The sequence below is a fragment of the Archocentrus centrarchus genome, chromosome 17, assembly GCF_007364275.1.
Source record: "Archocentrus centrarchus isolate MPI-CPG fArcCen1 chromosome 17, fArcCen1, whole genome shotgun sequence".
Classification (NCBI taxonomy): Eukaryota; Metazoa; Chordata; class Actinopteri; order Cichliformes; family Cichlidae; genus Archocentrus; species Archocentrus centrarchus.
In genome coordinates, this window is record NC_044362.1 from 5,078,206 (window position 1) to 5,105,062 (window position 26,857).

At 41.2% G+C, this 26,857-nt stretch overlaps 1 protein-coding gene across 2 annotated transcripts; it reads left to right on the forward strand.

Moving 5' to 3' along the window:
- Nucleotides 1-953: 953 nt before the first annotated feature.
- On the forward strand, nucleotides 954-26,272 carry ca8 (carbonic anhydrase VIII). 2 transcript variants are annotated; one of them, XM_030752240.1, is made up of 9 exons: nucleotides 954-1,265; nucleotides 8,864-9,055; nucleotides 9,309-9,433; nucleotides 10,501-10,596; nucleotides 13,299-13,361; nucleotides 13,479-13,527; nucleotides 14,548-14,660; nucleotides 17,601-17,795; nucleotides 24,319-26,272. In XM_030752240.1, the coding sequence occupies exons 1-8, from the start codon at nucleotides 1,193-1,195 to the stop codon at nucleotides 17,733-17,735; spliced, it is 846 nt and encodes a 281-aa protein (XP_030608100.1). In that variant the 5' UTR covers nucleotides 954-1,192; the 3' UTR covers nucleotides 17,736-17,795; nucleotides 24,319-26,272. The 2 variants fall into 2 exon arrangements, with proteins under 2 accessions (XP_030608100.1, XP_030608101.1); XM_030752241.1 differs by having other exon boundaries at nucleotides 8,870-9,055.
- The last annotated feature ends 585 nt before the right edge of the window (nucleotides 26,273-26,857 follow it).

The window sequence follows — 26,857 nt, forward strand, 5'->3', positions numbered from 1 at the left end:
GGCCAGCCAAAAGATATAATCTCTACAGCATGTCCTGGGTCTGCCCCGGTGCCTCCTCCTGGTAGGACATGCCCATAACACCTCACCTAAGAGGTGCCCAGGAGGTATCCTAGTCAGATGCACCTCAGCTGGCTCCTTTCAATGTGAAGGAGCAGCAACTGTACTCTGAGTCCCTCCCGAATGACTGCACTCCTCACCCTATCTTCAAGGGAGAGGACAGACAGCCTTTGGAGGAAGCTCATTCCTGCCTTGTTCCTTAGGTCACTACCCATTTGAGTTAAAAAAAAATCTATCTATCATCTATCTATCTATCTATCTATCTATCTATCTATCTATCTATCTATCTATCTATCTATCTATCTATCTATCTATCTATCTATCTATCTATCTATCTATCTATCTATCTATCTATCTATCTGTGTGTGGGATTTGTGGGTGTTTATTTGTCCATCTTGTAGTCATCTGAAGTACAGTTTGGCCTTTCACTTTCACCATCGTGCTGTTTTCTGCACGTTTTCTCAACCACTGCTGTTTCCTTTACCCAAGGTTGGACCTGTGGCCTCCAACAGAGACACCAGCATGACCTTCCTGCCAGCGTTCCAGCACACACACACATACACAAAGACAACAAGAATACCCAAAACAGCAGAAAGGCTGCAAAGAACACAAGAACCAAATGCAGAAAGAATGTCACTTAAAGCTGATACATTTTACAGTTTATTTTCCCTTCTGAACAGAGGGAGCATGCAGGGCAGGGGGATGAAAAAGAAACCCAGATTTGACATTTGAAATCCAGCGTGAGCAGGCACACCTGCAGAGACACAGAAAGAGAAAGAAAGGAAGAGAGAGAGAGGAAGAGAGCGCGATAACAGTAAAGTAGCAGAGAGAAAGAGGAGGAGCAACACAGAGTAAAGAGCTGCTCAAAGAGGCAGAACACTGCACACATCATCAGCTAGTGTCTCTAGGAGGACAAGAGCAGGAGAGAGAACGGTGATAAGAAGAGAGATAGAAAAAAAAAGGAAAAAAGAAACTACATCAAAGAGAAAAGAGAGCTATTGCTAAGCTGGGAATCTATCCGGCAGACTGCAGAGACTTCAGCTTGTGTCCAAAACCAGTTAAATCTAGAGTAACTGGGAGTCTACCAGGAAGACAGACTGGTTTCTAGCCACAGGGAGTTAGACTGCAAAGCACCATGGCTGACAATGTGAATGAGGAGTCGGATTATACCCCGGGGAAAGATGAGCTGGACTGGGGCTACGAGGAAGGTAAGCTGGGCTTTATCAGTATGTGAAGGGATGCTGGAGATATGTGAAAAGCTAAGGATCAGGGCGGGGTTTAAGGGGGACTCAACCCAAAACTTTACACTGTTTCAGTGGGCTTTACATAGCTTGATTATTGAATTGAACTGACCTGTACTTTAAACTTGGGCTTAGTTTAGTAGACTGTAAAACATCTTTCAGAACAAGGAGTCTGTTAACAGCTGCTGGCTTTACTTTCTTATCTCTTATTTTGTAGACTGCTTGGGTGGTATGCTTTACTGTCAGTATTATATAGAAAAACATCACTTCAATAAAGGTTCCAGCAAATCAGTTAACTTTGCTGCTGGAATAAAAGGGGCACTGCATCCATTTTTCACTGCACTTTTAAAAGGCTGGGGGACTTGCAACAGATGGTCCAAATAATTGCAGCAGAGGAAATGTTTCTTTGGGACCTACAATTCCTATAATGAAACTCAGTACTGACTTTTCTAGAATCAGGAGATGTGGGAGGAACAGCTGTCACTCACATATCTTTGTCTATAGAGAAAATTAATGCAGACTTTTAATGCTGGAACCTGGAATGCATGAAATAGACCTTCCTGACTTGATGCTCCCAAAGCAAACACACACACACACATACACCTGCATGCACGCACACACACAAGTGTGTTTTGCTATCTTTGTGGGGAATTTCCATTGACTTCCATTCATTTCTACAGCCTAAACCTTACCTTTACCTTTTTCCTAACCCTAACCATCACATACCTAACCCTAACCCTAACCTAAACTCAATTCATACCTTAGCCCTAACTCTGACCCCTGACCCAAAAACAGGGTTTCCCCTTGTGGGGACAAGGTTCCAGTCCCTACAAGGAGTAATTGGTCCCCACAACGTAGTATATGTCAGAAAAATTGTCCCCACAAGGTATTATAAACATACGCACACACACACACACACACACACACACACACACACACACACACACACACACACACACACACACACACACACACACACACACACACACACATTTAAATACAGGTTACAAATATTACTGTTATAGTTTGAGTATATCATGCAGTTATGTGTTCACTCTGTCCTTCTGCTGTTGCTGCCTTTGCTGAGCGTCGAGGGATGTACTGTCACACTGAACTATAAAATTCTTACTGTAAGTATACTGAATTATATGGAACGCCATGTATGACAAAGACACTAATATTTGGCCTGCAAATACCTGATAAGATAAGAGATATACACTTTGTGCATGTGAGATCAGATGCTCTGCTCTGGGCATTTTACCAGTTTATAAGCTCTTCATTGGCATGAAAGCAAACATTAGTTCATAATGCTGCAATGACAGGTGAGTTACAGAAAACAACTCAAATCCATCCATCCATCCATCCATCCATCCATCCATCCATCCATCCATCCATCCATCCATTTTTTCTGCTTATATAAAGGAGAGTTGGGGAGGAAGGATCCTATCCCAGCTCCCATTGGCCAGGAGCCAGGTTACACCCTAGACAGGCTGCCAGGGTTAACACATAGAGACAGACAACCATTCACACTCACATTCACATCTGTAGCCAATTTAGAATCACCAGTTAACCCAGTGCTTCTCAAAGTGTGGGGCACACCCCACTGGTGGGGCGCCGGGTCATGACAGGTGGGGTGTGAATGACCTGGGAGAAAAGTCGAGCGGAACAAGGAAAGTCACCACAGTTACGTTAGCGTAGCGACTAGCTCTCATACCACCTGGATGTCGCTTAGATTTCTTCCTGCAAAGTGGGGCATGATTGAAAAGGTCTGAGATCCACTGACTTAACCCAACATTAACCTAACATGCATGTGTTTGGAGCATGTGAAGCTGGAGTACCCTGCAGAGAGCACATGGTCAAATCCACTCAAATCTTTTATATTAAAAAATGTGGAACATTTGGATCTGTGCGTAAATCTGTATCTGCAGGCATGCTTTTTGTTGTTGTTTTTTAAACTGTACTTCAAATAAGACAGGTGACCACTGACTGTCAGTCTGCTACACAGGCTCAATATATCCAGGGGTAAAATTCAAAAAATTATTCACAGTTTTCTTTAGACTGTCTAGTTTCTTTGATTTAAAGATGCGCTGCTAGTCCTCTCTTTGCTTGTTGCACGGTTACATTTGATGTGACCTCAGTGTTAGCATTTTGCAGCCATCTTGGTATTTTGGAACCAGAAGTGACCATATTTAGATGTGAGTGTGCAGTGCTAAGTGATCACGCTAACAAGCAGGGTTAGCACGCTACATTAATGAGGTGTTTGGAAGCAAAGCGAGGATAACATACCAGCTGTTTAATGCAGAGTAACAGATTAATAAAATACTAGAATTTAACTTACCATAACTGAAGCACAGACTTCCTAAATCTTATGGTCATATTTCTTTGTGATTATTCCACTAAAATGAACTCACCATAAAAAGCACTGACACCACAAACATGGTTCGTGTTCAGTCAGGTCAGTGGCTCCACTTCAACTTCAATCAATTTTTTTTTTGAGTAATACTATAATTCTGTCTGTACAATAAATATTGGGTATTGTAGTTTCTACCGACAAAATCATGAATTTTTTTTTTTGTATGAAATTTTACATTTTCTGAATGTTAATTGATATTCTTTTGCATAAATTTAGGTAAAAGTGAAACATTTAGCTACAAATAGGATTTGGTTTCATGTCTCCAGCAGCAAAACAGAAGAAACGGGAGATGTTTTTGTGCTGTATGGTTTTTATTATAAATTAAAGGGGTTACCACAAAAACAACCTAATTAAACATGCTTATGCACAGTGACCACAAACATCATTTTCTAGTAGAGAGGATTCAGGTGAACAAAGGTTGTGACTTTGTTGGAGTAACTCCTTAAACAGAGCCCTTCTGGGCCACGTGCCACAGCTCTATTAGTTTAGCTTAAAGACTGCAAACAATAAAGAGCTAACAAGTCACTGTTAGCTGAGGTAATGATTTTTATCTAGTGGTAAAATAATTTAAAAAATCCACCTACCAGTGACTTTAGAGTAAACTGATATATAAGAGTTTTTGGTCTATAAACTAGGCTCTTTGTGAAGTTAGGGCAGTTAATTCATCCATTAACAACACTTTTACAACTGAAAGGCTCTGGTGCCTATCCCAGCAATCTGTGAGCAAAAGGCTGTGAACACCTTGGACAGTCTGTCACAGGGCAAATAGAGAGAAACAGGGAATCACACCCTCACATCCACACCTAAAGCTAGTTTGGAATCTCCAGTCATCCTAACATACATGACCTAAGACTGTGGGAGGTAGCTGGAGTACCCGGATAGAACCTGCACAGGCACAGGGAGGGCTGCGAATTCCACACAGAAAGGGCCCAGCTCCAACCCAGAACCTTCTTGCTGTGACAGGGCTAACCACTGCACTATGATGCTGCCCATACAGGCAGTTATGTGCTGGGCAATAAGCAATAGAATGAGTTTCCTTTCATAGGACTAAGCTAAGGCCTCAGTCACACAGGGCCAGAGACCCCTGGCAATCTGTGGTCGTTAGGGAGAAATGTAGTTGACAGGTGGTTGCTGGCTGTTGTCCGGTGAAACTGACTGCAAAGAGAGTGGTGCACCACAGATCTCCTTGTGGTCGCTTTGGTCACCTGTAGTTTGCATGGAAGACACCAACTTGGCTGCAAACACTTGCCATCTACTTTAGTTTTAGTTTCAGTGAAACTTGGAAAAAGTGCGACTCAGAACTCGAGAACAAAGTTGTGCCTTACACTTCAAAAGGCTCTGAAGGCACATATTCTCCATTTCCAAAGCAAAGGAAGTTTTCAGCATCCCACTATATACCGCTTTGCAAACAATTTCATGCTAGTGACAGCCAGCAATTTCCAGCAGCCACCTGTAACTGGTTATGGAATACATACAACATTATCTTCATGTTCGCCTACACTGGGTTAACAAACCATCAACCTAAGCTTATTTCTGTAACCACACGCAGAGTTCTTGGGCAGCTTTTTATCCACAGTATAGTAGTCACACTGAGACTCTCACTGCCTTCAGCAAATTGTTGTCAAGGCTTTAGTTGCTGTGGAAAACGGGAATGTGACTGCTCCCCCCACGCCTCTTTGCTGTGGTGTGAATAGTCAGTGTGGAGTGTCTATCTGTAGTCACAGCAGAAAGGCGCACTGTGAGGAGCTGAGCTCATTTTTCCTGGATGTTTTCCCTAAACATGATCCTGCAAGTGTGTATTTCCCTCTTTCTAAAAACACAGCAGGTTCCACACATAGTGCACATCTCGCTGTACTGATGTGGTCGACTGAAAAGTGACTTTTCAGTGGAATCACACCATCTCTACACTTCTTGTTCTTCACTCTCTATTAAGTTGAAAGCAAAGGTTTAATCTACTTTTCACCTGCTGTTGTTTGGCCACAGATATTCAAATATCCCAGTCTTCCCAGTTATGACAGACTTACTCACTTTCTGCAACTGCAGTCTGCTTCATTTTGTTTTTTGAGCACTTTAAGCTCTCTCTGCTTTCATTACAGTCTCATTGTCATGCTCGCAGCAAGAAATCCTGTTTACACACTAGATACTGAGAGGAAGCAGACAGGGGATGAATGCAGGATCAGAAAGAGGAGAAGGCAAAGAGGGACTGAAGGCCAATTTGAACCAGTCTTGTGTTTGTAGCAGTTCCCCATATGTCTTTCTGAAATCACTGGTTTCCTGAAATCCCTCTCGTGCACATATCCAGCTCTGTTTACATCACTTCAGGGGATATTATACTGACAAACCCTAAATTTTACCATAACTGCTATTTATACAAACTTTATTTTAAACTTCATCGTGGTTGCCAACTTTCAGCTAACAATTAGAGTTAGATTCATAAAATAAATAAATAAATATATATGTAATTTGGGTGACCCACTCTTAAAATAGTCCATGTTGTTGAGGGGAGAGAGTTCACTCATAAAGCAACACACCCCAATAAACAACGGTCAAACTGTTGTTTCTATTATAAATTATAAATTTCTATTGTGACCTCTTGTGGTCTGCATTGGTGTCATCACCTTTAGATTGGGCCTGCTCTGTACCCTGGTATCCGAGTAAACAAAACTTTATAACACGTTTGAAGTTGTAACTGGATGCATTTTACTCAACCATCAGCCTAACCAACTGTTTTTACATCCAAACCTAAGAATGTAGTTAAGGTGTCTAAAGCTAACCTAACCACAACTGAAAGAGAAACTTAAAAATGATCAAAGACCAGACTCACAGTTCAGTTCAGTTCAATTCAGTTTTATTTATATATCGCCAAATCACAACAAACAGTCGCCTCAAGGCGCTTTGTATTGTGGGTGAAGACCCTACAGTAATAGAGAGAAAACCCAGCAGTCTAAATGACCCCCTATGAGCAAGCATTTGGTGACAGTGGGAAGGAAAAACTCCCTTTTAACAGGAAGAAACCTCCATCAGAACCAGGCTCAGTTAGGGCTGACGGGGGGGAGAGACAGGACAAAAGACACACTGTGGAAGAGAGCCAGAGATTAATAATAATTAATGATTAAATACAGAGTGTAGTATAAACAAAGTAAATTAGATGAATGAAAAGAAACAGTGCATTATGGGAACCCCCCAGCAGCCTAGGCCTATAGCAGCATAACTAAGGGAGGGTTCAGGGTCACCTGATCCAGCCCTAACTGTAAGCTTGATCATAAAGGAAAGTTTTAAGCCTAATCTTAAAAATAGAGAGGGTGTCTGTCTCCCGAATCTAAGCTGGGAGCTGGTTCCACAGAAGAGGCGCCTGAAAGCTGAAGGCTCTGCCTCCCATTCTACTCTTAAGTATCCTAGGAACCACAAGTAAGCCAGCAGTCTGAGAGCGAAGTGCTCTGTTGGGGTGATATGGTACTATAAGGTCTTTGAGATAAGATGGGGCCTGATTATATAAGAACTTGTATATGTGGAGAAGGATTTTAAATTCTCTTCTAGATTTAACAGGGAGCCAATGAAGAGAAGCCAATATGGGAGAAATCTGCTCTCTCTTTCTAGTCCCTGTCAGTACTCTAGCTGCAGCATGTTGGATCAGCTGAAGGCTTTTCAGGGAGCTTTTAGGACAGCCTGATAATAATGAATTACAATAGTCCAACCTAGAAGTAATAAATGCATGAATTAGCTTTTCAGCATCACTCTGAGACAGGATGTTTCTAATTTTAGAAATATTGCACAAATGTAAAAAATATGTCCTACATATTTGTTTAATATGTGCATTGAAGGACATATCCTGGTCAAAAATGACTCCAAGATTTCTCACAGTGTTACTGGAGGCCAAAGTAATGCCATCCAGAGTAAGTATCTGGTTAGAAACCATGTTTCTAAGATTTGTGGGGCCGAGTACAAGAATTTCAGTTTTATCTGAATTTAGAAGCAGGAAATTAGAGGTCATCCAGGCCTTAATGTCTTTAAGACATTCCTGCAGTTTAATTAATTGATGTGTGTCATCTGGCTTCATTGATAGGTAAAGCTGAGTATCATCTGCATAACAATGAAAATTGATGCAGTGCTTTCTAATAATACTGCCTAAGGGAAGCATGTATAATGTAAATAAAATTGGTCCTAGCACAGAACCCTGTGGAACTCCATAATTAGCCTTAGTGTGTGAAGAAGACTCCCCATTTACATGAACAAAGTGGAGTCTATTAGATAAATATCATTCAAACCACTGCAGTGCAGTACCTTTAATACCTATAGCAAGCTCTAATCTCTATATTAAATTGTTATGGTCAACAGTATCAAAAGTTGCACTGAGGTCCAACAGGACAAGAACAGAGATGAGTCCACAAAAGTCTCTAGAAGTCGCTATATGACGTCATCACCTAATTTGCACAATTGGTCATTTGCATGTAGTTGCAATCGACACTGTAGGAGAGAGGAATAACATCATTGGAGAGACAAAAAGTGAAGAAAAAAACACCCTAAATATGTTTAGAACTACAAATGAACTTTATGAAATAACTTTATAACTTTAATGCTTTGCCTAGACCCACATTACATAAATCAATTTTGTCCCATATTGTTTAATGTTAGAATGCCAAATTTAACGAAAACACAGATAATTTAAATCGCAACATCAGGTAACATGTACTGACCAGCAGGTATGAAAGAAAAAAACGCGCACGTTTAAGTTGATGTAGCAAATATACTGTTTATCCAAGACACCTATACAAGCATAACTCTAACAATATTGTTAGAATGGTCATGTACTAGTCACTCGTACTGTGTCTTAATTCAAATGTTGCCTTTAGTACACTTCTGAACTTTAACACATAACAAAGGCAGTGATGAGCAGTCAGCCCGGCAGCGCTGTAGAATCTATTTCTCCCTGTTCATGTTTCTACAGTAGAATCACTGCTTTAAAGTCTCTTTGTGAAGAGCTGGTGCAACCAACTCCTTTTACTGGTAAATTTAAATGCTGGCTTGGCAGGACACTTAAGACAGTGCAGCCATATTTAATAGTAATGTTGTTAGTAAATCTATATTTAACAACAATAACATGAAAATGTGCTTCATGTCGTGTGTATTTTTATGCCTGTTTTCACTCACAAAGGTGTAGAATGGGGACTTCATTTCCCAGCAGCCAATGGCGAGTACCAGTCTCCCATTAATCTGAACTCCAGGGAGGCTCAGTACGACTCGTCACTCCTGGACGTGGGATTGTCACCGAACTACGTGGTGTGCCGAGACTGTGAGGTCATCAATGATGGACACACTGTCCGCATCATTCTCAAGTCCAAGTCAGGTAACTACCAGCTGACATAACGCCACGCCAGCAAACATAAATTGTTGACTGAAGTGCTGAGTACACAGGATGTGGTTTATGTTTAGAGGTTTAGTGGTGGGCATTTTTATGTAACGAGTGAAGACTGAATAAGTTGCATCACTCTGCAAATGACCCCTTTCTCTCACATCCACTATTATTCTGACCTATTTAACCTGCCTTCTTCCTGTGCGTGCTTGCTCATAATCCCTCTGGTTTCCTGTGCTGTCGACAGTGGTTACTGGGGGTCCACTGCCAAGTGATCATGAGTATGAGCTTCATGAGGTTCGATTCCACTGGGGCAAAGAGAACCAGAGAGGATCGGAGCACACTGTCAACTTCAAGGCTTTCCCTATGGAGGTAGATCATGCAAAAAAACCCAAAAAAACAGGCCATAACCATGAAGCACACACCAAACACCAATGAAATTCTCATTTGTTCATCTGCATATTCTTTTCTTCAGCTAAGACTGTAGCTTGATGAGTCCTTAAAGATTTTTTTCTTTAAAAAGTAACCTCTTTGAGTTCTCGTGTTCTTATTCCATGATCACAATCAAAGCATTTTGTGAGTGTATGTGCTTAGGAAACCTTTATAGTGGGTTCATTTATCAGTGTGTCTAAAACTGAAAAACTGAATAAAAAGATAACATTAATGACATGAAATGTGTTTAGGTTAAATTTTAGATACAAATAAAAAGGTCAATTGTCTATCCAACCAACTCAGGGTCAAAAATTAAATACCAGCAATGTCAAAAACTGCTACACCACAAACATTACCCTGCTCTGAAAAATATTTATTAGGCCACCAATAATACATTAATCCAACAACAGAACACACAATTTGCTGGGTTCCAAGTGTCCCAGTTTGTTCATTTCTTAGTGTCTTTGTGTGGCTCTGGTGTTTGTTGGGCAGTGGTAGAGCAACAGAGGGAAACTGTGTCAAGAAAGTCTGGTTTATTTGAAGAGAGTGAGAAGTACAGCTTAGCTTCCATCGCTCCAAACTAGGAGCGTACCAAGCATAATCTATTGTAGATATACTTCAGCTATACCACAACTGAGTGCGTCTTTCCATTCCTATCTGAAGCAGTTGAACTATCTGTTTAAGACAGCTTTCGTCCACTTTTACAAAACATATAATCAGTGCTCAGTGGGAGACAGACAGCTCAGAGATCACAGAGATATTATGCATTCATGTTTTGTCGGTCTTATCAAGTATGTCTCTGCAGTCTGGTCTCATATTTTCTGCTTTCAGGGTTGAAGCTTTGCACACTTACCTCTGTTTATGTAAAAGCCCTCATAGAAAGCCTTCAGTCACCACCAGCTGATGGTTTCTCATTCACTCCCTACTTGTGCTCCCTACACCTGTCCTCCCTACAGCAGTTGCCACTTAATCATAGGGTGTATTGTGTTGTCTCTCTCTGTGTGCAGCTTCATCTGATTCACTGGAACAGCACTCTGTTTAACTCACTGGAGGATGCTCTGGGAAAGAAGAATGGAGTACTTATCATAGCTCTTTTTGTGCAGGTAAGCAGCCAGAAGGCTGGTAAAGTGGCCTGATAAGTAATTGATTTACAGCACGTGTTTATTCATGGCCAAGAAGCTGTAAATATGAACAGGTGTTCAGGATCATTAGCAATGCTAATCCAATACCATCCATCCATCTATCCATCCATCCATCCATCCATCCATCCATCCATCTATCCATCCATCCATCCATCCATCCATCCATCCATCCATCCATCCATCCATCCATCCATCCATCCATCCATCCATCCATCCATCCATCCATCCATTCATCATCTTCTTCTGCTTATCCAATTCAGGGTTGTAGGGGGGCTGGAGCCTATCCTAGCTGCCATAGGGCAAGAGGCAGGGTACACCCTGTACAGGTGTAAAGCCAATTCAATTCAATTAATTCAATTCAATTCAATTCATTTAGTGCCAAATAACAACAAGTGTCTCCTCAAGGCTCTTTACATTGTAAGGTAAAGACCTTACATATGTGGAGCATCCATGGATTGAACTTGTTTTCCCAGCACATTCCACAGACACTTGTATTGTGAACAGGGAAATTTTGGAGCCCTGGCCAATAGTTTGAACTTTTTGTCAGGTTCATTAAACTATTGAGCAGTTGTTGCAGCATTGTGTAGCATATTATCTTGCTGAAAGAGGCCGCTGCCATTAGGGAGTACTTTTTGTGTCATGGAGCAAAGCTAATTGACATTAATGCACCTGAGGCTCACCAGCAGAAGCATCACACTGCCTCCAGTGGCTTAACTTCTTCCCATAGTGGATCAATGGTTTCCTGATTGTTCATCCTTGGATTCTGGGACATCCCAAAAGAGATCTGTTGCTTTGGAGATGGGTTGACGGGTTAACAATATATCTCACACAGTCGACAAACGCTATTGTAAAGACACTGGGAGGACATCACTTCCTGCTGGTGTGTAAGCCACCCAGCCAACATTAAAAACACTGACAAGTGAAATGAATAACATCTCTATCTCCTTACAATCCAATGTTCTGCTGGGTATACATCAACACACGGCACCCACCTAAACATTTCTGAGGAGAAGCACACCTCTGGGGCAACGAGCATTCCCTGATCACAGTGACCTCTTATGGCAGGACAATGTGCAGCACAATATTATTAAAAACTCCTCATAATGAGCCAAGGCGGTCTCTAAGCTCCACAGTCTGATAAAGTATCCACAGGATACGCTGGAAATGCCGGATCCATTCCACGGAGGCCCCACGGCAGCCCACAGGACCCGAAGGACCTGCTCCCAATGTCCAAATGCTAGACACCACACGACACTTCTAGGAGTCTCTTGTCAATGCCCCCGTGGGTCAGAGCTGTTTTATGAACTGTTACCCTTTTAGTTTAAAAAAAAAAAAAAAATTTTTGCATAACTATGTCACCCCATAACAATAAAATAAAAATAAGAATAAATGTTGTAACTGTCATACAGGTAGGATTTACAGAATGATTTTTGATAATTTTGTACAAAAGAAAAAAAAAATAACATAGAGCTAATAAACTGTTTTCCTCCTCTGTAACACCTTTGTTCAGATTAAGAACAAACAAACAAACCAAAGTAGACCAAAATCTAACATAAAATGCAAATACATTTCTTCATGTGCAGTGGACATAAACAACATAAACAAGAAAAAGATGAATGCATTATTTCCCCATTCCCATGATGTCTACCTGTGTACTCCAGCCCAAGTGAAGAGCTGCTGAACGAGGCTGCCCCATTTTCTGGCACATATGATCCATCCAGGGTTCTCAAAGAGAGGCCTGTAAGCCGGTGGCAGTCCTTGCTAACAGCAGCAACAGTGAAAGAATGGAACCTTTCATATGATGAGACAGCAGCATGAGAGCTAGAATAAGGGAGCAGTTTCAGTTTCAAGGCTTTTGTTTCGCAAACTAAAATAGCAAATTAAATTTTCCTGATGCTGATGAATTGATTTTGAGCCAGACATGCAGCAGCCACCTCTCTGTTGGATGCAAAACCAACAATAGACACCACCACGCTCTTATCAGACATTGCAAACACAAACCAAAAGGGTTTTTTTTTTTTTCCTGTGCAGTCCTCAATTATGTGCTGGCTCACTGACTTGGCATCAAATCTTTGAGAAACTGTGATTTAAAGGAGATCAGCCCATCCAGTCTGGCATGCATTCTTAAAAACATTGACTTTTATCAGCCCCAATGTGTTTTCCTTCCTGGCATTGTAAAACCTGCTTTTCCTAAATGACTGATCAGATTAATTCTAGCTAAGCTTGGTGTGACCTGGGTATGAGTCAGTTTGGAATGTGCTGTTTGCCACGCTCTTGTAAAATTCCCCAGACTTACAAACCTGACGACTTCCATAGGGAATGATCCTCAGCTTTCCTGCTGGTAGACCTGTTGAAAAGCTGGTCTGCTGATCAGTCATACCTGCTCAAAAACCATAGCTAACAAAAAAACGTCAGCTATCTCACTGTCTTTTTAACCCCAAACACTCCTGACCTCAGACTTAACACTACCAATCTCACACATCCTGCTCTCAACAGATCTTTGCTTTAGTTCCTGTTCACTTCCTGCAAAGAGAAATTAAAACTTTGTTGACAGCTTGAACACAATCACTGGCAGCATTATCTGTAGCACCTACAGAAGTCCTAGCTGAAATAAGGAATGCTGATTAGTCAGTCCTCAAACACAACATGTCTGTTTTTATCAGATCGGTAAAGAGCATCTGGGTCTGAAGGCCATCACTGAAGTTCTCCAGGACCTGCAGTACAAGGTGAGACTGAACTGAGTAGATCAGAGCAGATTAAAGATCTTAAGATGCTGGATTTATAATCACGGTATTATGATGCGTACACAATGAGAATAATTATTTTTGTGTTACTGCCACCAGGGGAAGAGCAAAATAATCCCCTGCTTCAATCCCAACACTCTGTTACCTGGTAAGCAGAAACATCTTGATTTCAGATGCATTGCCTTCAGCTTTCAGGCCCCTCTTCTGTGGAACCAGCTCCCAGTTTGGATTTGGGAGACAGACACCCTCTCTATTTTTAAGATTAGGCTCAAAACTTTCCTTTATGATAAGGCTTATAGTTAGGGCTGGATCAGGTGACCCTGAACCCTCGCTTAGTTATGCAGTAATAGGGCTAGGCTGCTTGGGGTTCCCATGATCCACTGGGTGTTTCTTTTCATTCACCTCTTTTCACTCTGTTTATACCCCACTCTGCATTTAATCATTAGTTATTATTAATCTCTGTCTCTCTTCCACAGCATGTCTTTTGTCCTGTCTCTCTCTGCCCCTCCCTGAGCCTGGTTCTGCTGGAGGTTTCTTCCTGTTAAAAGGGAGATTTTTCCTTCCCACTGTCACCAAGTGCTGCTCACAGGGGGTCGTTTTGACTGTTGGGTTTTCTCTGTATTATTGTAGGGTCTTTACCCACAATACAAAGCGCCTTGAGGCGACTGTTGTGATTTGACACTACTGTATATAAATAAAATTGAATTGTGAGCATAAAACCTCAAACAGTGCTGATAAAAGCCACTCACTACAGTATCAAGCCCTCCAACCTCAGCTGTTGCCTTCTGATAACACCCATAGGCTTGTAGTGATGGTAGGAGATGAAGTTTTACATAAACATAAACTCATAAAAATAGGAGCAGAGCTGGTGGTAGAAAACACCACTGAGGTCATTTTTTACAGGACGACATCCTCCTGCTGCCCTTGGATAACATAAATGATGGATTTCTGAGCTCATTAACACTGTTTTTTATCGTGTGCTGCCCTCTGATTATCAGCGAGTGGAGTAGTTCCTCTCCTCACCTGTGTGAAAATGTCAGATCAAGCTCCTCATTTTGGAAAGTGAAGTGTACGATGGGATGAAGAACTATTTTTATGTTCAGTCTCGAGTGCTAATTACAATATTATTAAAGTATAACTGAGGGATTTTCACTAAACCTGTCCACAGATCCACTACTGAGAGACTACTGGGTGTATGAGGGCTCTCTGACCACGCCACCTTGCAGTGAAAATGTGACCTGGATTCTCTACCGCTACCCTCTCACCATCTCACAGTTACAGGTAAAACATCCTCCTGTTTACTCAGCAGAGAAAAGTCCTCAAAGTGTCTTTGAGCTCAGGGTTTCGGTTTCCTGAGGCAGCTGCAGGCACACCGCAGCACCAGTGGCTGAGCAGAGTGGGGCATTTAGCTGTGAATGAGGCTGATATGTTTTGCCAAGAACTGGTGGAGACCAACAGCGAAGGGGTCATTTATAATCGTACTGCACTGCTAAGTGGCTAAATGATAAACTGGTAATCTGTCAGAAAAACAAACAAACAAAAAAAGTCTAGCTGCAGATCATAAAGTTACATCCTGCTGCTATTTCACAATAAAAGCATTTCAGGAACACTGTTAAAGGAAGCAAAGGTGTACAGCTTGTACTGGAAAGTGAGACGCTGAGTTGGTTTAAGAATATTAGGCAAGCACTCAAATGGTAATTTTTTGTTACCATTAAAGCATGTATTAGAGTTATAAGAGCAAATATTGATAATAATAATAATAATGTTGTGTGTATAGCACTTTTTAATACACACAGTTTAAAATATCTTAAAAACTTGTACACAATCCACACATTAAAAATAGGTGTGCGTATCTCAAAGTACAGTACAATCATACATGTATACAAGTATCTGTACATATCTAGAAGTGTAAAGCAATTTAAAATCACAGCTCCATATAAGCTTCCTGAATATGATTCTCAGCTCCAGCGTCCTGTGACTCTTCACTGACAGATCTAAATGAGACGATGCTTTAAAAAAGTAACATGCCTTTCCTTCTGCCAAACCTCAGTCCCACACATTCTGTGTATCAGCAAAACTATTTTCTCTTATAAGTCAGCTTATGTGTATCTGCAGCAGCAGTAAGAAAAGCAAAACTATACCCTGTAAGCTAATCAGTCACTTCAGTTTTACTGACAAAAGAAATGTGAAACTTGTATTGCTGTCAGTGTCTGAATTGTTCATGTTGGATCCTGTTTTCTCTTTTTTGACATCCCATCTTATATGATCCACATGTTGGGCCTCTATAGATTTTTAAATGTCACACTAATGCTAACCTGCAGCTCTGCAGTACAGGAAGCCTTTACACCCAATACCAGTCAGTAAGTCGTTTCATAAATTTGAATTTTAATTCAGCCTTTGCTTCAGTCGTGCTGCAGGTTGTTGTAGAGGACGGTGACAGTAACCCTCTGACATTTATCTCAGGCTTTCATGTTCCCTGCTCTCTGGCCTGCTGACCCTGCTGAAATGCCAGCAGAAAGGATGACTCCTGGCTGCCTCAGGCCAGGCCCTTATTGTGACTTAATGAAAGCAGGGAAATATGAATGAACTAAAGATGATTAATCCTCTGATTTTTATAACAGTGAAGCCAAGCATGCAACACAGTAGTATATAGCATACACTTAAAGTATAGTTTTAGGACATAATTGCTTAATTTAGGCCACTGTGACCCCTTCCACAGCTTTTTGTGTCCTCGTGGATTTACAGATGATGTCACTGAATCATTTTGATAGAAACCCAAAACTAAACAAGGAAACAGGAAAATCTTCAGGTAGGTTAGAGGAGCACATGCATCACACGCAGGTGGATTTGTGGAAGTTCATTCTCAAAGTATAATACCTGCTGAGTGTCGGGCAGATGGGAATCTGTATCGTTCAGATAGCAGCTCTAGCTTCTCACCTGTGGATAAGCTGACCCAAGCAGAGCGTCACAGCAGAACAACCTGTTCCTTAAACTCTTTTGTCTGACACCCTCTCCCTCATGCTCCTCTCTCCACTGCTTTAGAGAAGAGAATCTAATTAAAGGTTAAAGAAATACATACTGTATACATACATCCATACTGTTTTCTTATGCTTACTTGTGGGAACTCTATTGTACTTCACTATGGTTTTTTTCTCTATCATGTTTCAATCACCAGCAGCAGACGCATTTTAAAACAGCAGGTCCTTCTTACCAAGAATACACACCTCAAACATCCGCCTATTATTGACTGTCAGAAGAGTGAGTGAGTGTGTGTGTGTGTGTGTGTGTGTGTGTGCTCAGTGAATATGAGCATGCACATATCAGACAGTTACTATGCCTACTTGTTTTGCACTTTGACAGTGTGCTATAAATCCTTCTTCTGTGAGCCAGCTGCACGGCTGCACAGAAAGCGGCATATTTGTTTTGGCTGATGTTGCTAGCCCTGTACAGTACATGTGTGTAGATCATATCTGCAGTAGCCACAGTTACTCATGAACAGGAAGTCAGATGTAGGATTCATTTACTCTGAGAAAGAAAAAAGCCAAATGTGCTCTTTTTTTTTTAGATTATCAGATCTGTCAACCCCTCATATTCCTAGAACATATTCATATCTGTCATGATAACTAAAAGCAAAAAGTGTTAAAAACTGAAATCTGAAATAACTGCCCCATTTTCTCTGTTATGGGGGATCCCGCAGGGCTTTAGTCCTTTCTTTTTATATCCACAGCGTGGAAGGTGGGTCCAAGTGATTTACACATTTTTATAAGATGAATGCAAAAAAATTAAGATTTTTGCCTCTTTAGTCAGATTCTTTCCTTAGACAGTAATAAACACCTGCAGCAACATGATACAGTACAGAAGATGGACGTAGCTTCCAGATCTGATAAGTGAGGGGAATGTGCAACTCAAACCCACCAGAGTGCACACCAGGGTCCAGCTCTTGTGGTGGTAAAAAGGCTTCCACTTGTATAAAGTCTATTGGGAGATGTCCTGTGGTTTCCTTTCTACGTGACTTCAGTGAACACTTTCCTTATCAGTGGGCTCAGTCTCCAGTTTTTGGTCTCACTGAAGGTATTTTGTAAATGATATTTGTTTTAGAGGTCAGAGAAAAGAATTTTCTGGTGACAGCAGCCCTGCACTCCATCTGAGCTGTGCCTCTCCGAGACCCCACCCAGCCTCCCTCAGTTTCTGGGTGAATATCGTTCTCTTTTATCTCCGCAGATTGAGGAGTTTCGGAGACTGCGGTCCCATGTCAAGGGCGCGGAGCTGCCAGAAGGGAATGATGGGATGTTGGGGGACAACTTCCGTCCCACCCAGCCGCTCAGTGACCGGACGGTTCGTGCTGCCTTTCAGTGACTCCCACTTTCCAGTGCCATCTCAGACAAACTGTGGGACATACAGATACAATCAAAGAAGGTAACAGTGTCACAGTGAGTTCATCTCGATCCGAATTACACGAAATCACTGGATGAGGTGGTCACATCCTACTTTGAGGAAAAGGTCTTGTTTTTATGTATAAGGCCAAACCTGTTGATGGCACACATCGATTGTGTAAATGATCCCACCCTTCTTGTGGAAGGTTAAAGTTAACAGGTGGCTGTAGCTTGGTGTGTTGAGCAGTTCATCCACTAATTGGAAGGTTGGTGGTTCAATCCCTGGCTGCTCCAGTCTACAAAAGTATCCTTGGATGAGATACTGAACACCTCTGAATGAGGCATGTTGTATAAAGTGATTGAGTAGAAAAGAGCTCTATAATAACCAGTCAGTTTAAGGGAAACCATTTAAATACCCTATGTGTGTGTAATTATGGATGTTCTGGACACAGGTAATAGCACTTTGTTAGCAAACAGAACAGTGTAGCAGGTCTTTTTGCTTCATCATGACAATATTCACTTTCCCTGTAACTCTATTTTGTTCTTCACTAACTCCTCAGGGAGATATCTGCCTCTCCAGCTGCTAAATTCTCCATTATGTTCACCAGTTAGCTGGTAATGGTCCATGGCTGGTTATCGTATAGTGTAATTTTTTGACAACTGCCAGCAGTGAGATCAAACTACCAAAGAGTGCTCTGAATAACTCTAAAATGCTCTGAAAAGCTTTATTAAAACTGTATTTACGCGTTGATGTGATGATTGATATTCGAAAAAGTGACCATCACTTGCTCTATTTATCACCAAGCCCTCTGCACTGTATTTTTAGTCAGTTCAGCACATTTTCTCATTAGGGACTGGATTTTAACGAGCTAGGCATACTGTCCCTGAGGTACTCGGGTCCTCAGAAACCACAGCATATATTAGATCAGGCCCTGGAAGAACTAACCCGGTTTAGTTACTAATGTGGGACTAGCCTATATACAGAACACAGTGCGTGAAGGGATCCCAGATTTAGCTCAGCAGCACTGCAGCACTGCAGGAGGAAGACAGGGCAGAACTTTAGGACGTCAGAACAGATGAGGAAGCTTAATAAGATGAAAAATTACACAAATCCAGCAAGTGACAACTGCAAGTATAAGGCTAAAACAAACAACCTTATTTGTTAGTTTTTACATGCTGACATGAAGTAAACACAGAGATTAAGCAGGTAGATCATTTTTCTAAAGTTCCCAAACATTGCACATTCACAGATAAGGTCACCCAGTGCTGTTGTGATCAACACAAATGCTTCATTTTTCAGTTTACAGATGAAAGGTTTTGTGTAATAGCGTTAGTGTGCATTCACTCATTTTGAGGATTTTTATACTCTGTTTCACAGTTTGGAAGTACTGATATTTGCTAGAGTTTTTCAGCCCTCATTCGGGCTCAGTGTTAAAGATAAGAACACAAGTGTCACTGTGCAACAATAGTAGCCTGCTCTTCTCACGTCTCTGTCAAAAGTGTAAGGCCTTGTTCAGAAATGGAGTCACTACACTGTCAGTTAGCCCTTTGAGTCAGGGACAGGAATGCTGTGTCTGCCTTGCAGTATATTATCTTATCTGACACTGAGGTAGCATCTGGGTGGCCTTGGGGTGCCTGTAGCCCAGGTGGTAGAGGAATTCACCCATTACTCAGAAGGTTGGTGGTTCAATCCCTGGCTGCTCCAGTCTGTGTGTGAATATATCCTTGGGTGTGCTCTGCAATGCAACCGTCAGGGTGCGAATGTTAGAAAGCACAGAAAGAAGTGCATCTATGAATGATTGTTGTATAAACTGCTCAGAGTAGAAAAGTGCTCTATAAGAACAGTCCCTTTACCATCTGTAACAGATTAACTCGTAATGCACATCTGAGTGTAGGTGTGGCATGTAGCAGCTGACTTTTCACTTTCCATTTTAGATATATATCACTCTTTACTACAGAGAGACGGATTAAAGAAAGAAATGCCAAAAAGCTAAACACGCTGACTTAATTCATAGTCTGGGTAACGCTGTGCCACATCTGGGGGTCTTACATTAGACTGCAGCAACAAATAGCGTCTAGCCTTTGTTAGCACGACATGAGTGGATAAAGCCATGTTTTCCATATCATGGAAGACATGGGCTTAGCTCAGTGTCAGGAAAACTTCCTCCAGAACCACCTGGATTGATACTGCTGGGAGGTCTGCATGAGATAACCTATAAAATCAGTGGTGTGTCCCTTTAAATGTCCAGAGGAAAACTGAGCGTTTCCATGCAGTCGTGGTGTTTTGGGAGTTATGATTGAATAAAGCAGTCAGTTTGCTGGCTTCATCTGCCAAATACAGCTATCTTGTGCAGTTCTAACACCTAACCGTGAACTCCCAGGCTGTGCTTCCATTCTGGGGAGAGAAATGCTACAGCGCATCAGACTCCTGTAATCCTTATAACCCCGGGATACCACAGAACCCTGTGGAACATTCAAAGGGGCACAAAGACGAGAGTAATAGAGGGAGTAAACTGAAGTGGAGGAAAAACAAAGTGAGGGTGCATGGAGGGTGAGTAAGTACGGGGGTAATGTGGTGAAAGGAGGTGAGAATGCCAGAGGGATGAAAGAGGAGAGAAACAACAGAGGACTATTGTTGATGGAGTAAATGGATACTGATCTGGTCCTACCAGCAAAGCCCACCTAAGACTGTGGGAAAGAGACACCTGGGGGTAAATGGAGCCCCTGCAGAGAGGTTGTGCGTAACTATGGGACTCATGTGCAGCAAAACTAGAATAAATTAAATGATTTTTGTAGGAAAAAAAGACACAAGTTGCTAATGCTATTTTTCTGACCTTTATTGCCAAACATTCAGTGTAGATCTTGTTTTTTAAAACGTCTCACAGGGAGGAAAAGAGACTCACAGTAAGAAGGTTCCTGGTTTGAACTCTGCCCTTCCTGTGTGGAGTCTGTAAATTCTGCCTGTCACTCTGTGGTTTCCTCCATTTGTGGATAATGGAGCTCACTGTGGTTTGCTGGAATCACAAAACCTTAGAAATGGCTTTGTGACCCTTTCCAGACTGATAGATATCAATGATCCGGGTGAGTCGTCAATGCATCTATGACTCATCCAGGAGGTCACAAAAGAACCCAGAACAACAGCCGGCCTCACCTCACCTCACCAAAGTCAGTGGTCATGATTCAACAATAAGAACAAGACTGGGCAAAAACAGCATCCATGGGAGCGTCAGAGGAGAAAACCACTGCTGACCAAAAAGCAGACAAAGGCTCATCTCACGTTTGCCAAATAACAACTTGATGAGAAAATATTCTGTGGACTGACGAGACAAAAGATGAACCTTTTGGAAGTTACAGATGGCATAAAACTAACACAGCATTTAATAAAAAGAACATCGGACCAAGAGTAAAACATGGTGGTGGTAGTGTGATGGTCTGGGGCTGCTTTGCTGCTTTAGGACGACTTGTTTTAATTGATGGAACCATGAATTCTGCTCTTTACCAGAAAATCCTGAAGGAGGATCTGGCCATCAGTTCATTTCCTGACGCTGAAACGCACTTGAATTATACACACCACACCAGCAAGTCCACCTTGTAATGGTTAAACCTTTATTTGAACTTCAAAAATGCAGCCATTCGCAGATCTGGGGTAATAACAATAACCATGTGAAGTGTGATTTTCTTCAACTTTCAGAAACCATTTGAGTTTTTCCAATAGGACAAATGGTCGCATAATTATGGTAATTTAAAGTTAGTTTGATCAGACGTCTCAGCGGGGATATGCTCAGCGTTAAGCAGCCTTTCACAGCAGGTAACAGGTGTATCGGTGGCGATCGCCTGCTGTTAAAGGGTTAAACAGGCCTCCAGTATGGCTGAAAATTCATCCACAGTCAGCTGAAAGACTCATTGCCGTTTATCACAAACACTTGACTGCAGTTCTTGTTGCCAAGGGTGGCACAACCAGTGATTAGGTTGGGAGGGGCAATTACTTTTTTGCATAGGGCCAGCTAGGCTTGGATAGCTTTTTCCCCTCAATAAATGAAATCATCATTTAAAATCTGCATTTTTTATTTATGCTTTTTCTAATATTAACATTTGTTTGATGATCTGAAACATGTAAGGGGGACAAATATGCATCAAACTAAGAAATCAGGAAGGGGGCAAATACTTTTTCACAGCGCTGTAAAGACCATCCCATTCATTGTTAATGGGTGTAAACATTTCTTTTTTCCAGTTTCTGAAGTGGGGCATTGCCTGAAAAGTAAGTATGCAAGTATGGCCTTCCACAGTGATGTGAAACTACAACTATCTGAGGGTTCCCTGCTTGTGTGTTGGTAGTACACAGGTGCTTCACATAGGTGCTGCTCCATATCTATCTGGTGCAGCTGACTATGCTGTCACCCATGGAAAGTGTTAAGGTTATGTGGGAGGAAAAAGGCCATTTGGGCTACTCTTCTTCCTGTTTGCATCATTGTTGGTCCGTTAGCTTTGCCCCCGCTGCAGAAAAGAAACAACCTTTTTTGCTTTAGAATGAAACTAAGGGTCGATAAAACTGTCTAGAGCAGTCATTCATTTTGCATCTCATATAAGCTTTTTTGATCATTGTTGTTTTTAATGCTTCTTTGTTTTCATGATGAGCTTTGCTATGCTGTTTCCTTTTCAAACCGACTTTTCAACCAGTCAGCATTTAGCTTACGTGTAACATTATTGCTGCTGAGGCTGATTTTCAGAGGACTGAACTGACCGAGCGTCTCCATTCCTTCCAGATGAATTCCAATAATCCTTGTCTGTGCATGGCCAAAGAGCTATGCAAACAGATAGCAATGCAGGACCATCAAGGCAGCATATCCCGAGCAGATTTTGTTGTGTAAAATAAAAAATATTTTCTTGCACCCTCTCTTTGTCCATTTTAGGAAAAGCAGTATAACAGCAATATAACCCTTGGAGCTAAATGCTAATGTTGGCAGAGTAATGCCCTGATGCTGATGGGAAGGAAATGTAATGCAAACCACCCTGAGTACTTTATATTGGGTTAGACTATGTAATAAGAGTTCAATTATGGGACCTAACCACCATTTTCATACCATGTGGAAATATTAACATTCTGCCAAGAGCTGTTTTTGTTTGTTTGTTTGTTTGTTTGTTTCCATTTTGGCTGCCAGATTTCTCTTTTTTTTTTAATGCAATGCTTCAAAGTTGACCTAAATTCTTCAGTGATAGAATCAGTTAAATCTTTAGTGATGACCTCTTTCTTCCCACCCTGCTGCAGCATATGCATCCTTTTAGCTCACTGGCTCAGCTCAGGTACATGTGATTTTATGTGGTACCTTAGAAGGAAAAGCAATCAACTTTTCCAAGTCGTTTCAATGCCTCCTTCTCAGGTACCTGTTTTGTTAGAGTTGGACTTTCTCCAGCCTGAAGTTATTAGGTGTAAAAGTACAAATACAGCATTTCTCTGTTACAGCTCAGCTGTACACTGTAAACCCAGATGTTGATTCAACTTAAAAATATTGAGTTCATATTACTTAAAATTACCTAGTATGTGAACATTACTTGTTAATTCTGAGTAAGCTGAGCTGTTTCATATCCTTTGTTATTGTAATTGTGTTTTTAAGTCCAAACAGCAGCTTCTACTGAAATAAACTGAGTTTATATCACTTAAACAGCTGTCATTTTGCTACATTACTTATCAATTCTGAGGAGACTGTAATTATTATTGTAATTATGTGTTTGAATTCAAATATCACCAGGTTTTGCACCTGCCAAAAATCTAGTTTATATCAGTTTTAACAGACTGGACTGATGATATTGGATCGACGATATGTCGGGCTGCACAGTAGCGTGGTGGGTAGCACTGCTGCCTCACAGCTAGAATAACATCTAGAAGGTCTGGGTTCAATTCCACCTTGGCCCGGGCCTCTCGCTTTGTGGAGTTTGCATGTTCCTCTGTGTCTGTGTGGGTTTCCTTCCACAGTTCAAAGATATGCAGTTACTGGGGTTAGGTTAATTGGTCACTCTAAATTGCCCATAGGTGTGAATGGTTGTCTATCTCTCTCTGCACAGGGTGTACCCTGCCTCCTGCCCTATGCCAGCTGGGATAGGCTCCAGCCCCGCTCTCTGAAGAGGCTAGATGGGAAAAAATATGTTTAATAAAAATTTATGTATAGATTTAATTTACCCAGCTTGATTGATTAAAAGACATATTTATCATATAAAAGTTTGGTCAATTAGAGCATACAGTTTAGTTCAATTGGTAATGGAGTGGTGCTTACTTAACGAGCTGAGTTAAATAAATGGGTGGTGAATGATTGCTTAAACTAAATATCTTCAGTTACTGAAACTCTGACATTAGTACATTCAACTTAAATCTTTTATTCCATTCCAAACGGGCCTCAAGTTCATTGAACATAGTCCACTGCACTTATTCAACTGATGCTCATTACTTAAAAAAATTTAAGGCAACAAGTTACCTTGTTTGTTTTTTTAAAGTAGATTCAACTTACCCGGATTTACTGTGTGGGACACAACTGGTTTCTCTTAATCACGCCCACATTTCTCTTTCCTTACAGGAGAGGAGAGAAGAAAGGTGTAAAGAGAGGAGTGGAAATGCAAGGATGTGGTTTCAGATCAGCTGCAGAATTGGACAGAAGATGGACAAAGAAGCTATTGATCACACCCATACAGTGTGCTTTTGTGTGTGTGTGTGAGTGTGTGTGTGTGCGCGCGCGCATGTGTGTGTATGCTTAGGCGTAGTCTCCTTTTAATCGTATATAACATCCTCCCTGTGTCTCTGTGTACTGTAGGTGTTGATTTGTTAATCTGATGTGTGTGTCCTGATTAGGTGACAGGAGGCTTTACAATCGCCCCATCTCTGCTGTCAAAACAAAAGGAAGCTTGAACCACAGATGTACCTAGTCTCTCTCTCTGTCTCACACACACACACACATGCATACGCACTAATCATGCCTTCCAGACTGTACACATTTTATTGCCGCTGCACAGCTTCGACACATAGTTTACAAACTAAATCTGAGCTGAAATCAGCTGAATTTGAAAATAAAACTTAAACATGTATCCATACTGCCAGCTGTCTTTTTCTAAGTTCTTGCCAGCTGCTCCAACAGCAAACTGAAGGTCTCTACTGTACTGAATATTTTTGACTACACTAAATCTCTGTTATTAGTATTTCATTATTAAATGGCCCCAAAGGGCTGGAGAGGGACAGTTAAGAGCAGATGTACTGGCTGGAATCCAGTTTTCTGGATATCATTGTAAATGCTGTACTGAAGGAATCTTTGAGCCCAGTGATTTCCATCAGAAGCTGCTTGTACCTGCTGGCTTTTCACAACCACACTGTGGAGGTTTGGCTGATTTTGTATGTTAACCCTATTTTTTTTCATCCAAATATGATCTATTCTGCTCATTTACATATTTTAATTCTTGGACTCTACTAGAGTGGCTTTCTTTCTTTGAACATTCTCAATATTTTTAAGGCTTACAAGTCATACCCAGAATATGCTAATTACAATGAAACTGGACTAAATTGATTAACTATTGCAAATTTATGTTCTTGTGCCTAAATGAGTTGATCAACTTTTTAAAACTGCACCTTCTTCTTTTTCTTTTGGCAAAGCAGTTTACACTAATGTCACTCAGCCTACAGTCAAGTCATCTTAGCTTGACCTCGATTTCTCCCTGCACAGCTTAGGCATGGTGCAACAATATGTACGCTGCTATGGAGTGTGCACAGATGTGAGCTGTTGTTAGAAATGTAAAATAATCTACAGCCAAATCAAAAGGATAAACCTATATATATATATACAGATAGATTTTACTGGGCTTTGGTGCATCCCCTCAGTTCATCTTCTTTTTGAACCAAGCTGTTTTAGCTCTTATGACAAACAGAAGGTTTGAACAGCAGGTGGGTGGATGTTGGTGTCTGAGATGACCATATTAGGGATATCCACTCTCAGTGACATCATACAAAGTTATAAGTTAATATTTAGTCTGAGGTCTGAACTTTTGGCTCAGAGGTATTACTTGTACATATGCTGACCTCATTATTTGAAACTTTGGCCACATTTAATATGAGTATCCATCTCTGGAACGGCATATATATGACAAACTAGGGAAAAGCATAATAGGGCCACTTTCATGTTTAGTCAGCAGGCCCTTTTGACACATCTCTGACCAAACTAACATACAAACTAAAAAACTATACAGTCCCTCATGAAGCACTAATTTTGAATAAAAACTAAGTCTCATGCACATGATGCTGAATGTCTTTATACAATCAGGAGCTTTAACACTGAATATCAGTGTTCCTACTGAACCCTCAGCAGTGGAATACCACTGTCATTACCACTGTGTGTGTGTGTGTGTGTGTGTGTGTGTGTGTGTGTGTGTGTGTGTGTGTGTGTGTGTGTGTGTGTGTGTGTGTGTGTTTGGTCTTGTATGACAAACTGAGCTGACATAAACTGTGAGAACTGATGACTGTTACTGTAAAGCCACAATAAACTTGACACACTGACTAAAAACCTTTGAAAAAGAAGCAGTTTTTCTTTATAATGAGCCACATATGATCAAACCTTACTAAAAAGCACAACTCCAACAAGGAAAATAAATATTGTTTGTGTATTAGGTATGACAATGATGAATGAAAATTTTTAGGAAAAAACCTGAAGAAATAGGGAAAAGGGCTGGCGAAGCACTTGTATGAATCTGTGTGATTGGATGAATGAGGCTTTACATGCTTGTCACACAAAAACGTTAGGTTACTTGCGTAACCCCAGTTCTCAGCATAGCATGAGTGAGATGTCTCACTATGGGAATGCACCTCCCTGCGTATTCCCCAGAAGCATTTATCTCATTCCTCCAATCCTGATTGACTGGTGATCGTGATGGGCATGTCAGGCAGAGCCACCCACCCTTAAATAGCTTGCGCTACAACATAGTTGTTATTCAAGATAAGCACCACTTCTCGCTTTGCTCCAGCAAGATGGGCTGTCTGATGAGATAGCTCACTCATACTACTCTGAGAACTGGGGTTACACAAGTAACTTAAAGTTCTCATTCCTAGCATGGAGGCTCCTGTATTGGCAGAGAAGG

Excerpts from the sequence above, each read along its gene's own strand:
- ca8 (XM_030752240.1), top strand. The coding sequence starts at position 1,193 with ATGGCTGACAATGTGAATGAGGAGTCGGATTATACCCCGGGGAAAGAT. Across the intron at positions 13,362-13,478 it reads TCCAGGACCTGCAGTACAAG|GGGAAGAGCAAAATAATCCC; the intron begins GTGAGACTGAAC and ends TACTGCCACCAG. Across the intron at positions 13,528-14,547 it reads TCCCAACACTCTGTTACCTG|ATCCACTACTGAGAGACTAC; the intron begins GTAAGCAGAAAC and ends ACCTGTCCACAG.